This window comes from Oryzias melastigma, linkage group LG16 (assembly GCF_002922805.2).
Source record: "Oryzias melastigma strain HK-1 linkage group LG16, ASM292280v2, whole genome shotgun sequence".
NCBI lineage: Eukaryota > Metazoa > Chordata > Actinopteri > Beloniformes > Adrianichthyidae > Oryzias > Oryzias melastigma.
In genome coordinates this window covers 4,206,094-4,219,652 of record NC_050527.1, presented here as the reverse complement: position 1 = coordinate 4,219,652, position 13,559 = coordinate 4,206,094, and the positions used below count along the sequence as shown (strand labels likewise).

The window sequence follows — 13,559 nt, the reverse complement described above, 5'->3', positions numbered from 1 at the left end:
CGATCGGGTCACTGAAAACAGCCCGTGTCAAAAGCTGAGTTCCTGATTGGGTGATGCGATGCAGCACCTGTCAAACTCTGATCTGCTGTGAAATGAAGTCAGACTTTCCAGTTCTACGCGGCACGCGCTCTTGTGCTCGCCTCAACAGTTGCTTTACATGAACCCGCCCACTATGGCAGGAAAAGTAAAAGGATTGGCTAAAACTTGACAGTACTGAAGAAAGTAGAAATGATTGACATGTCCAAAGACCTATTAGCCTTCAATGAACTGCTGTGCTGGTCACAGCAGCTGCTTTCGGTTTTGGTAGAGCTGCATAAATCATTAGTGTTTCTGCGTGGAATCAAACTTCGGTGACCAGCCCTAGTTTTACCATGCCTGCGCCCTATAGTCAAGAGCGCCTTATGTATTTGTTAAATGCAGAAAAAGTACCAGTAACTGTAACTATGCCCTATAACCCAGTGCGCCCTATGGTCGTGAAAATACAGTAAAATAGTATTAATAAACCAGTACTACTTCTTAGCTGTGTTGTTATTACTGTGGTGTTTTCTTTCCAACCATTGGAAAATTTGTTCACTCCAACCTCGGCAATGCGTCTTCAAGCACCCACTTTCAATGAAAAGTCATGCGCGTTTTGGCTCAAAACTCTTGCGTTCACACGTCGCTACGCAAGTTTCTACTACCATTTTAAGGTTATATGTACACAACGCATATCTATTGAACGCACATTGGATGTTAAACCCAGTTAAACTTTGATCAATCTGGGACTCTTATTTGGTAGTGATGTGTAGATGATCACCAATGATCATGGAGAAGAAATGAATGCGCGTTCTTGGATCTACGTTTAGCTTATGGTGTGTATGTGTTTTTGCTACAGCTTTGAAGCACAAGTTGAAGCTTCAACAGAACAAATCGATCCACAAAACACATCAAACCGAATCTTAAGTAAGGTATGTATAAATAAGTAAAAAGCGCCAACCTTTCTACTGTTTAACTTGTTGAAGGGTTCCAAGACTATCAGTCATATTCAGCTAACATTTATGAAGTTTCATTTTGACGCTGCAACATGACATTTTAAAATCTTTTGTCCAATACTTGTTAAGACATTGCGTGATTCATTTTTTGGCATTTTTCCAGTCAACTTTTGCGACATGAACATACGAACAAGTTAACACTAGTGGAGATAACGAACTGATCCCAGCGACGCTTCGAGGGGGTCATTACAGCTTCAGTTTATTCTTACAGCTTAGAGAGAGAACTATTGGGTGAGAAACTTTTTAGAGACTGAGGCTTAGAAGCTGGTTAAAACCACACTGCTACCTGAGTTCTCACAGGATGTTATGTCTGTGACACTTGCCAGAACTTTCTGTGGTGAATTACCATCCTCCCCACTGAGAAATACTGAGAAAGATAGGTGAAATTATGAAGTACAGGGCAGATACATTTCTTCCCTTTTCAGCCTGACAGTGTGTCAACTATCTCCACAGCCATTCGGTGTCACACTGTGCCATCTCGCTGGCTCCCTCTGTCACTCTTTTGTTCCGCGTTGAAGAAAGCGCCAGGCCGAACGCATCAAAGTATGACCGACTTGAAAGCTCCTATGTGAATGTACGCACACACGAGCAGGGAAATAATACGGGCTTTGCACATAAACACACATGCACGGAGGACAAACCGCGCAACTCAGACAGTTCGGCTAGCTTTGTAGACAGCATCTGTTCTGCTCCCCATCATCCTCCCTTTGCACCCAACCCTGTGTGACAGGTGGGGGGGATTCGGGCTCCCGAGCTGAGGAGGACGCACACAAAAGTCACTGACACATGCTCGGTGCTTCTCTAGCACGAGCACACACACCTGCTGTGGGCCGGGCCACCGTGGTCCGCGGTGCCAGCCGGGCTGAGCGGCACACTGCATGTTTACACCACCTGCTCTCAGGCCAAACACAAGATGAGGGATTAGAGCCGACAGCAGACAGATGAGCTGCAGCACACGTACAGTAAAGCAGGCGTTTGGAATCCCTTCTAGCTAGCACCAAACTAAATGAACTTAGACCTTTGGCCTCCGATTTATTTCTGTAAAAACACTCGTGCAGTTGACGGCTGACCTTTTACCACATTGCATCGTGACCTGTGGCCTCCAGGCAAATCAGTATCTTAAAATTGACTATGGTGAAAAACCCACTCGCAAATTGAAGGAAAAAAATTAGTTTTTTAACCCTTTTACACCTGAACTTCAGCTACGGTGTTTACATTATTTTGAGTGCTGCAACTCTTTAACTGTTTCACATAAACGTAACCCCAGCAGCGTATGAAACGCCGAAGACAGATTAGCGCTGATATGTAACACTTTACAGCAGTGAAGTGGTTTCACAATCAACGTAAATCAGCTAATTCTGTCAGAGCGAAACAACCATGCACGGTTATGAAACATTTTCACATCATAGCGGAGCTGGTTTGGTTGATATTTCAGACAGATTGTGCATCTTGGTGTACAAGCACCAAATTTGGCAAAGATGTACCTCAAGATACCCTTTTAAAAAATGGAAGTCAGCCACGAGAAAATCCAAAATGGCGGCCATTTACACGCAATTGCTACAAAAATATTCAATGTCTATTTGTCCCGGTCTTAAATACAGGTCTTTCATGAACAAAATGTAGTCAGTACTACCCTCGGCATGTTAACATTAAAAGTGGGGTCATTTGGACCCCGCAAAAACTTTTTTTCTCCAATATGTTTTTTTTAATCTTCACTGGTGTCTGTGGCAGACAAAGTCCTGTCCATCTTTTTCATGGGAGGGACCATGCATTAATGTAAGGAAGAGGTCATGACCCCATAAGATAGCAACCCACAGAACACTATCATATCTGTATTATAGAGATATTTTAAAATATTGGAATTTTCTTGTAGCTAACCTGGTTTTCTGAAAAAGGGAATCTTAAGGTACATCCATGTCTCATTTGGTCTCCGTACCACAAAATGCACAATTGTTTTAATAACTTCCACTATTAATGTGTTGCATATCTGTGCAAAGTTAAAATGAAAAGCTGCTTTCTCCACGTCAGAATCAGCTGATTCAGTAATGTTTGAAGAATTACGGCAGGTTTTCTTCCCTTCTAGCACTGAAAAGGATTTTTCTGCAAAAACAATGAAGTTTGAGTGAACTGTAACAGAAGACGCTGATGTTTTTTTTTTTTTTTTTCGTTGCCAGAAGCACAGAGGTCAGATTCCCCCAACTTGGTTTACAGGTTGTGACAGGACTCTGAGAATGCCGAGAAACTTTCTGGCTAATGTCATTTCTCCTGCTGAAAACATGCCACGGGGCATGGAGCTGTAGGCTGACAATGTCAGTGCGCTTTCATGATACTGCTTCTATTTGGAGAGACCTGTGAAGCGGCAAAGACATTTCTTAGTTATCTACGGGTCCCAGCCCGCAGGAAGTGTGAGGCAGGTCTGCATCCACTCTCAGCATGATGGCGCTGAGCTGCCAAACAACTCGGGGGGTGAGAAGGTGAAGCCACCAACACTACCCAACACCCACACAAGGCCCGACAAACCACTTAGATGTGCATCTGTTAAATGTGGTAATTGCTCCACAGTGGTGACTGACATCGCAGGGGCTTCAGATAATTACACAGCAAACAATGACACATTCATGCACAAGTGGACTGACAGAAGTGAGTAAAAAACACTATCTCCCCAATAACAGATAAAAAGCACAAGCGCATAGACAGAAAGGAGACTACTAAATACCTTGCATTTTTATTTTTTTTGCATCAACCAAGAACATGTTGCTTCTTCTGGCTCCTGTAAATTACAGGGTAGTGGAAAGATCGTTCCAGGAAGAATGTCGGAGGTAGAGAAGGATTGAGCAGGCGAGGAAGCAATGATGGGTTCAGGTGTTCAGGAACAGCTGTTCTTCACATAAAAACAGCGTGGAATGTGCAGATGGAGGAGAGGAAAGGTGGATGCATATATGAGATGATTTCCTGAGAGATGTGTGAATAATAGAAACTGCTATGATTGACGTGGAAAAAAGAAAAAAAAACAGCAGCCGGCTCAGTCGACTGGGCAGCATTATGTGGGCTGTGCAAACACAGATACAGCGGTTGACAGACTAGGAAACAGCCGGCTTACTGTCGATGGATATACAGCAGGGTATCTGACAAACACAGGGCTCACCCACACGCACCCAACACAGCAGCCTATGTACACCAGCTCAGGTTCTGGCTAGTGTTTGCAGACCTGCTGCACCAAACTACCAAGCTCATTCTGGTAATGACTAACCATAAAGTATATTTTCCATGTAATATCCCCATTTGTCTTTATTGCTCAAAGTGTATGAGAAAAGGAACATTTGAGTTGATTTTTGATCTAAATTAAGTCTGAAAAGTTACCATCAGTCTAGCAAAACATAGTGAACACCTTCAGTGAGAATTTAGAAAGCTGTTTCCATTAGAAATGCCTTCTGTATCTTTATGACAATCTAGCCATACATGCACATGAAATGCTCATTCTATAGGCTTTGGCACCCTCTGCAGGATTTTAGCTGCACCGCTTAACAATGCAGTTCCAGAGGTTCAGTGCCAGTGAAGAGAAAAAAAAATATTTAAAAGAATGAATGAGAAGCTGAAGTGAAATGCAGGGATGTTTGATGATGGAAAACCATTTTTATTAAGGCATTTGCAGCTTTGATACTTTTTTGGGGGGGAATTATTATCCACCACGAAGGTTTCTGAAGTAATGATGACTTCCAGAGGCTGAAAAAGGTTCATTTGAAACTAAATGAAATCTGTTGTGTAAAGTGTGCTTCCAACTGTGGGTGGCACTGCAGACTGAAACCAGGCTGCCAAACGATGACATCATTGCATTTGAGTTAACTGTGCTGTTTGAGGGAAAAATCATCTTTGTTTAAAAATTTACTCAGGGACATTATTGCATCTGTCCACGTGAAAATGAGATGTGGACACCCCTCAAAAGCAGAAGAAACATTTTGGTAAATGGAACCCAGAATTGTTTTAGCCTTACTTTTTGATATGTGCTTGATAAATTTGCTCATTAAGGCAAGTTTTCATTTGCACACAAAAAATTAAACTTTACATGAACATGAAAAACCAACAAGTCCACCAAGTTGAAAAGATAAACACAAGAGACCGTGTTTGACTTTGTTCAAAAATTTATTAAGCAGATTTCTTGTTTGCAGCTGCGACCTGTGGAGGAAGAAAGAAAAAGTTAAGCACGACGTGAAGCACGGCTTCTGCGGGCACAAAGTCAGCATTTATACTTCAACATGCTACTTTCTGCAAAAGTTTCAGAAGAACCCTCCAACCAATCAAAAGTTTCAGAAGAACTTGACAAGGAAAAAACCTCAGATAAACTTGTCAACAGTTGCAATCAAAAAACCTTGATTTAACAGATCCTACATCACTTCATTGACAGCATAGTTCAAAGACCCATCAAGTCTTTCAATACAAGACAGGATTAGTTTCAGGATAGTTTCAAATTACCTGGCTGTTCTGCATACTACTAGATTGTATAGTTAAGACTAAACTTTAGCTATTCAACAATTATAAAAGCACCCACAACTTAAAAAAGATGCAATTAAAAGTAATTTGGTGGGGGACAACAACCAGCAAATGCTCTTCATGGCAGAGCTGCTGGAGCTCACTACTGACAGACAGGCCATCATATCAAAGCACAGGAGGACATTTCTGAGACAAACGGCATGGTGGACTTTGGTGAATGTCACAAAGTAGCAGCAAATAACAGAGTCCACAAAGAAACAATTCACGGAGGTACGGTTCATAAAACGCAGCAGCTTTGATACAATTTGAAATGCTAGTGATGCATTGAATCTTAATTTAGTTTTTAGATTAAAAAAAGATTAATCCTTACCTGTGCAATATATCTCATGCTCAGTAACTACACTACTCTCACAAGGGGAAAAAGAACCTATCTAAAAAGAAAATTCTCAGGTCAGCTGTCTGCCTTAAGAGATGAAGACCCACAGATGGTCCAAACTAAAGACCAAAAGAGCGACTCAAATCTGCTCAAAGGGTTTATTAAGCAGCTAAACCATCAAACAGTAGCTCGGCTGTGACTGCAGCTCTCTGCTCCCTTAGAGAATTAGTCAAAGAGCAGGTACACATTTCACTCTGTTTGACTGCAACGTTTGACAACTGATCAGCTCTAACACTTTAACTTTAAGACATCTATCCCAGTTCTTTAATCTAGTGCCTTCAAACATACCATAATTACTTTAGGTACCTCAAAAAACTCAAACGGGAAAAAACATACAACCAATAGCTCATTAAAAACAAAAATCACAACAAAAAAGGACCAAAATTTAAGATTTTAAAATCATGTTCAACAACAAATGTGAGCTATTGAAATTCTCACCTGTCCAGCAATTCGGTCCAGGTCTCTGGTTCCCGAAGGGGTTAGTCTGCGGCCACTAAAACAAAAAAGGGGGTACAAAAAGAAAGATCAAACAAACAAATCTAATCTTTATATTTCAGTTCAAAGGTTTGAACATATCGCTGCTTCTAGCTGTCATCACAACACAGAGTTAATCTTGTTGCTGCATTAAGCCAAAGAGGGGAAGAAAATACATTTTAATGCGTCTTTTGATTATTGAACCATAAAATGACTTTCGTGACCACACACACCAGCAAATAAAATGCACACTGAGTAAATATGCTATAGATTTGGTTGAAAATGTGAAATGGAGAGCTGAGTTAGGGACAAACTGCTTCTATATTCTTTAAGTTGTCAGGTGAGCATTAAAGTATACATGATATTAAACAAAACTAAAAAACCCAACATATAATTTTACAATAAAACAGTTACATATTGCACTTTCTAATAGTATTTTAAATATGCAAGTACTTAGCATTTTTGCATCTTTAAGATTAGCAAATTTAAGCTAACTAAAAAAAAAGTCAGTTATGTAAATAGACCCACTCCAATGAAAATTGTGTTCTAGCATGTTTCTCATAGAGGACATATATAAAATAATTTAAGACTAAAATTGTGTTTGTGAGTGTTTTTTCAAATTGTGATGGATCAGGAGCAGATGAAAGCTGGTTTAAAAAATCTCAGGTTTGTGACACGGCATCTGCCGTGGGCGACCCAAAGTCTTACTTCAAGGCTCCAATTCAGAAACATCCACTTGCAGACAAATAGGTCCATGTTCATATTAATTCTCCTCATCTGAGCTGCCACCTGGCTCAAAACTGTACGTCTGGATAACTCTGATATTGCTCACTGGTTAATGCTACTCTAAAGTAAGCTTGGGGTGTTCCAATGATGAAAATGTGAATGGTTTGTTTAAAAAAAAAATTACATTTAAACTATTTTTTTTACATAAACCGTTGAAACACAAAGCATTGTGGTCTATATTCACTAATGTAGTGAGCATCGCTGCACGCTGGTTTTTTGCAGATACTTCAGAAGATTTCTAGCGCACTCAATTTTGGAATTGTAGATTCAGACAGCACTACAAATTGGCGAACACTATATGGCGGGTAGTGAAGCCAAAGACATAATGGGAAATTAGCAGAGGTTAACGTCTGCCCAACAGTCCCCTCCACAACTCTTGAGGCAAATTTCTAATGAACTACTGTTGCACTGCAGAAACTATGTCTTAAAACAACACAGGCTGTTTTGATGCTACACTTGAAGACAAAGGTCAGGCCATTTGCTGACATTCACTCACCCATTGGGACTCTTTTCAATCATCTTAAGCAGCTCAAGAGCCTGCAGCACCTTGCGAGCCACATTCTTTGAGCCAACGCTGTGGTGAGCAGGGCACACTCCGTTCCTCTTGCGACCACCATAGATCTTGGTCATGGAGCCAACGCCGGCACCTCCTCGAAGATACAGGTGGCGAACAGTGGATGCTGTTGAGACAAAGTCAAGAGCATCACTGTACATCTTTCAATTAAAAAAATCTGTTAAAATCGTATACATCCAAATCTTAACAATTTTACCAGAAAATATTTTGTAAAAATTCATTTATGAAGACTGTAAAATGTAACTAATACATGGGTCATGTAATGTATAAATGGCAGATATTATTTGCACATATTCATGTATGTCCAACAAGTGATGGAAATTCATCAAGATGCACATTGACCCCACGTATCGTAAGTGCTTGCAGGGCTAAATGTTGTTTTAAGCTAGCATGTAATAACTCAAATATCTCAGGGTTCATGCGGCAAAGAAAAGTCTGCACTGGCAAAATATATTTAAAAAAAAAAGGTAATTAAGTGAAGTGACATTAACTTGTATTTATTAAAACCTCAAATGGCTCAAACCCAAAACAGTCCAAGTAATGCATTAGATCTCAATAAATGTTTAGTGGGAAAAATGAAAAGGAATTCATTCAAACTCACCTGCTCTGATGTAGAACCAGTTCTCATCACTGGGAGCAAGCTCCTTGTGCTTACCCAGTTTAACAAGGTCCACCCAGTCAGGCACCTTTAGCTTTCCTGACCTACAGACAAGAGCTTGGTATTAGAACTTGTTCTACTTTGTCCAATACAATGAAGCAATTTAGTTACATCTACACGCATACAGAATATATGAAAATGGCCTTCTAGAAAATCTTTACATCTAAATTAAAATACTCACTTTTTCAGAAAAGCAGCCAGGGCACGGACAAACTCCTGCTGGTTGACGTCTTTCACTGTAACGCCTGGCATCTGAGAAATATACACATCAGTTAGGTGTATTGTACATCTGGGCTTCATAGACTGTACGGTGATCACATAGACTCAAATTTCACAGGAGCGATGCAATGACTAAAAGTATGCATAGATCATTTAATTAACTCGGTATAAATATTCGAGTTTAAATGAAATGCTTGACTATACCCGGCATGTTAGCTTAGCATACGCACATTGGCTAGCTAACGTAATAGCAACACAAACACTCAACGTTAAGCACATACATTTAAACGCCTATTCAGATTAAAGTGTTCAGATGCGCTGCAGAGGTTTTGTGAACTAGTGTTTGCATTTCATAAAAATAAGGCAGCATATAACGTTAGCTTGTCTAACGGCACGCAGGCCTTGAGAGGGACGGAGCATGGTTAAGCTAATGCTACAAGCTAGAATCAGCGTTACATTTCATCCTTAACTTAATCAATAAATGACTAAATATCTGTGTGAAATGCCAACGAACGAGTATAACTAAGTTATTTCGCCATGGTCTGCATATTCGGGTCGTAACTATGATATCTACACTAATTTCCCGTGAAAATACAGCGAGAACAGGGAAAATGCCTCACCTTGCTTGTGAACAGCGAAGGGAAGAGGGTGATACGGGGTTTCCAACCCCTGATACCGCGGGAAGTCTCGTTTCTTCTCGCGAGAACAAATACATAGACCCTTCCACACGTGTGTACATATTTGTGTGTGCGCGTAAGTGTGTAAGTGCACATAACACATTTATCAGCCTTCTTTTATCAAAATTTGAATATCTGTATTTTTATTTTACTTTCCCAGACTTGATCTAATTCAATATAAACAACAGCATATTAATTAGACAAGTTTCATTGAGGGCAAGCAAAGCATTGCTTATGGATAAATCGTTTATAGGTTTATTTTATTCGAATGTAGCACATTAGAAGTAGTCCCAATGTCTTTATTAATTAAATTTGATTATATTTACAACATCTAGCTTGGCACAAGAAAGCATAGTTTAAATGATAATTATGGTAAATAATTAATGCTGAATAAGGAAGTAAAAGGGTGGGAGGTTTAAAAGCATATCTTTGACTGAATCAAAGCTTATCTGCATTTACATCAGTTAAAATTTAATATTTTTTTTTATTGATGAGACATCATATTTAGAAGAAGTTTTCAGACTGGCTTTGGAATTCTAATTTTCCTTTTTTTTTTAAAATAAGGTACTGATTAAAGATTAACGACAGATTAACATGTTGACATGTTGTGCTTCATCATTACGCGTTGTGTTGTCATGCTACTCACATTGGTAGTAGTATTTTTTCTTGTTGGTCTCTGTGTGACTCTTTAATGAACCAGTATCTTGTTTAGGGTTATCACCGTTTATAACACCAGCTTTATCATCCCCTGTTGCCACATGGATGGGGTGATGTTCTGAGTCCTGTGAACCTTCCAACATTGCAGCTCTCATTATGACAGCTCCATTATATTTTTATAAAAACCCATGAAACTATCCCCCCAAAAAGGAAAATTGCAATAATCTGCAAGTGCAGCTGAGCTGTGTTTTGAATTTTTTATGATGGTTTTGAACATTATGACGGCTGTGTTCTCCCATTCGTCTGCTGTTCAGGGCACAAACAACAACAGGACTTTTGGGCATCTGAAAATAGAAGGCATCAATGAGCAAACCAGTAAACATCCATGGATGTTTTCCTAACTTTTTAAAAAACTTATTTTCATTTCTTTTACTGCCACTTAATAAACCCTCTGTGCTTGAAAATTAGAAAAAAAAACCTGGTGTGCCTCCAGCTATGCTAAAACATCAATAGTTTTTCAAGCTGTTGTTAACCAGGATAATAATTCTCCTACCTCTAACTAAAGGAACAATGAACTCTTTAGCAGCTTTTTCACATTTATTTTCCCAACATTTTGCAAATTGAAATTAAAGATGAACAGAAGAGAGACAAGAACTTCAAAAAATTAAAAAGAAGAACATTTACAAAAAATGATTGTTTTGGGGAGAAATCTAATAAAAGCTTTTAGCCAGAGGTTCGCACTCTTAGGCTCTTAAGTCATATGGGGCTCTTTATTTCTTCGATGTGGCTCTTTAAAAAAAATGCAACTAACTTGAAAAAGCAAAAGCTTTGTTAGTAATTTGACAACAGATGTACTTTATTTGGAAAGGAACGTGTATGTGCTGTAGTTTAAAATGAAATACCCCCCCCCCAAAAAAAAAATAAGCATATAGAAAAATATATCTCTGTTTTAATTCAGTTATTGTATTTATTTAAAATAAAACATAAATACAAGTCTTAATGGACACAAAAATTATTATATACTACTTTTTTTAACAGCGAAGAGGAACTCTTGTTCGGTTTCAGTCAGAAATAAACTGGACCGGATATTTAAGCATCAAAGGTTACAAACCCCCTAAACAAAAATTATATCTTATTAAATCTACATTTTATTAAATTTGAACTACTCATTTCAGACTTTTTACCACCTCAGAAACAGTGAAAAGGGTTATCCTAAAGCTTTCTTTTTGTGTGTGCTCCTTCTCCTGAGTTTGCATAGAGACCTGATGGCAGAGGCTGTGCTGCCCTTTGCACATGTCAGACGGAAAGGGCAGCCATGCTCCAACATTGACACAATTGATATGTTTGAGGAGACAGGAGGGAGATAGACGGAGGTTGATAAGCAGAGGTTTATGAATCAGGTTTACTCTGTCAGCAGGGGCAGGCGGTTAGAGTGAGAGGTGAGAAGGAAAGATAGACATCCTGGAGGGAAATCAAAAGGACGACAGCCAAGACATACAGTACAGAAGATAGATCGGAGTTTTTGGATCTGAGTCATTGCAGGGCCTCACAGCAGGTAATTTTTTTTTCGGATTTACAGCAACTTTCTGACATGGCATGAACAGCTTGGAAAACTGGCTTTGGTTGCGGTGAAGCGTTTTGCCCTATTCTGTCAAAGAGCCTGATTGATTGACTGATTAATTAAGGCAATTATTATTTAACTTTGAGTGTCACGCCAACTGTTTGATTTGAAAACATGCAAAGTGGATTAGGCTAATTATTTAGCTGAGTAAATTAAATTAGCAGAGACAGTAGCGAGACAGGAGACAACTATGCAAGGTGATTATGAAGTTGTATATAGAGGTTATTTTAGCCGTCCGTGCTTACTATGAAAATGACGTGCTAATACAAAGTGTTTCCAAAAGGTCAAACCAATTAGTTGGAATCGACAGGTGCTACACTGGGGCAGAAAAGCTGCTATTCAACCACAATGCTTCATCTGAAAGCATTGTCTCAAAATCCACAAAAATTAGTTGCTATTCATTTCTGAATGAATCTGCAGAAAATGACTTGAAGGGAGCTATCAAGTGTTTTTATGCATAAATGCTTGCAACAGTTGATGGCATGGGGAGACTGACTCACATTTTACCACAGTGATGCAGCAAAAGTGAAACAAAGCCCGCACACAAATACATGAAAAGAAGAAAAGCATTAACAATGTCGCCACCCGGCTTTGGCGCTATGTTGTTCTTTGTTTGCATGGTGCTCACACTCTCTGAGGAAAAGTTCTGTCAAGTCTGGTCTGGCCTGACCTTTTCACTCTCCAGGCACGTTTCCAGCTCTCCAATACCCATCAAAATAAGTAGTCTCTCCCTCTGCCCGATTCTCTGCCCCCAGCACAAACTTGCATCACATTCCTGTTCCTTCAACAACTGTACTTTCTTCCACACTTGCTCAAATTCTTTCAGTATTCTGTTGTGCATCCCTGTGCTTAGCCTGAAAATATCCTCAACTCCTTTTCACTTCTTTCTCATTTATATTCTCCTGTCCTTTGTCTTCTTATCTGTGTTTGACCATTTCTTGGGAAATATATGCTGCAGGGCCAGTCTCTGTATGAAAAAAGGCCCATGGGAACCCAGAGCACAAATGGCAAATAAAGTTCAAATGGATGAAATTGTAATAACATTACCTTTTGATATCTCTTTTTTCCTCCATATTAGCATTAGTTATTTCAAAAATTATTCACGCATTCTTTCCTTATATAGACGCTTTCGTTCCTCTTTCAATTTTCCCCCAGACATGGAGCTCATGTGGCTGCTCTCCCTGTGCCAGTGCATTTTGTCTGCATCTGTGATTGTGGTCAGCGTGAGGTTGTGCATGGCGGTCCGTGCTGGGAGCGCCGCGGCGGGCGGCGGGGAAGGACCTCTGGAGCCCGGGAGCGTCTCTTCCTGTCTTCGGCTGTGCTTGGGTTGGGTGGGGGCCATTGGAGGAGTGATGGGGGTCCCCGTCTTTGTGCTACTTAACCTGCAGTCAGCACAATGTCTCTACACCTGCATAACCCTTGTGTGCTGCCCCTTGTTGATCCGGCAGTTTACCATGTTCCTGCTGATGCTGCTCACACTGGACGCCCACCTGCAGCATCATTTGGCAGAACGGTGAGTCTAGAAGAGTTAAATCTGTTAAAATGAAAAGTAGTTTCATCACCGGTGAAAGCTGTGCATATGAAAAAAAATCTTAAATCTCATGCGCGCAAAAGGTTAGAGCCTCTAAAGCACACATAATTATATCTGGCCTTCCAGAACATTATACTTTATTGTTATTAATGGCCCAATGTTATCTTGTGCTTTTTTCAAACTTGTATAAATTTGACAAAATGTATTTTTATGGAGAGTAAAATATTAAAAGTTATTCAAGGTTTGAGTTGATTTATTCTGGAATAATATTTCTACCTTTTCATTATTGTTAAGAAGTTATGTTTTTAAAGTTTTTAAAATGTAGTTTAATGCTTTCAAAAAATGTTTGACCTGTTGTTTGGATTCTGGTCCTGATGTGCGATTGAGTTTGACATCTCTACTTTAAA

General features: G+C 39.6%; 1 protein-coding gene across 1 annotated transcript; it reads right to left on the bottom strand.

The window, feature by feature from the left end:
• Positions 1 to 5,152: 5,152 nt before the first annotated feature.
• On the bottom strand, positions 5,153 to 9,375 carry rps19 (ribosomal protein S19). Its single transcript, XM_024268266.2, has 6 exons — positions 9,287 to 9,375; positions 8,629 to 8,699; positions 8,391 to 8,491; positions 7,712 to 7,895; positions 6,394 to 6,448; positions 5,153 to 5,204 (listed from the first exon to the last, which is right to left on the bottom strand). Exons 2-6 carry the CDS (start codon positions 8,697 to 8,699, stop codon positions 5,175 to 5,177), a joined length of 441 nt encoding a protein of 146 aa, XP_024124034.1. The 5' UTR covers positions 9,287 to 9,375; the 3' UTR covers positions 5,153 to 5,174.
• Between the last annotated feature and the right edge of the window lie 4,184 nt (positions 9,376 to 13,559).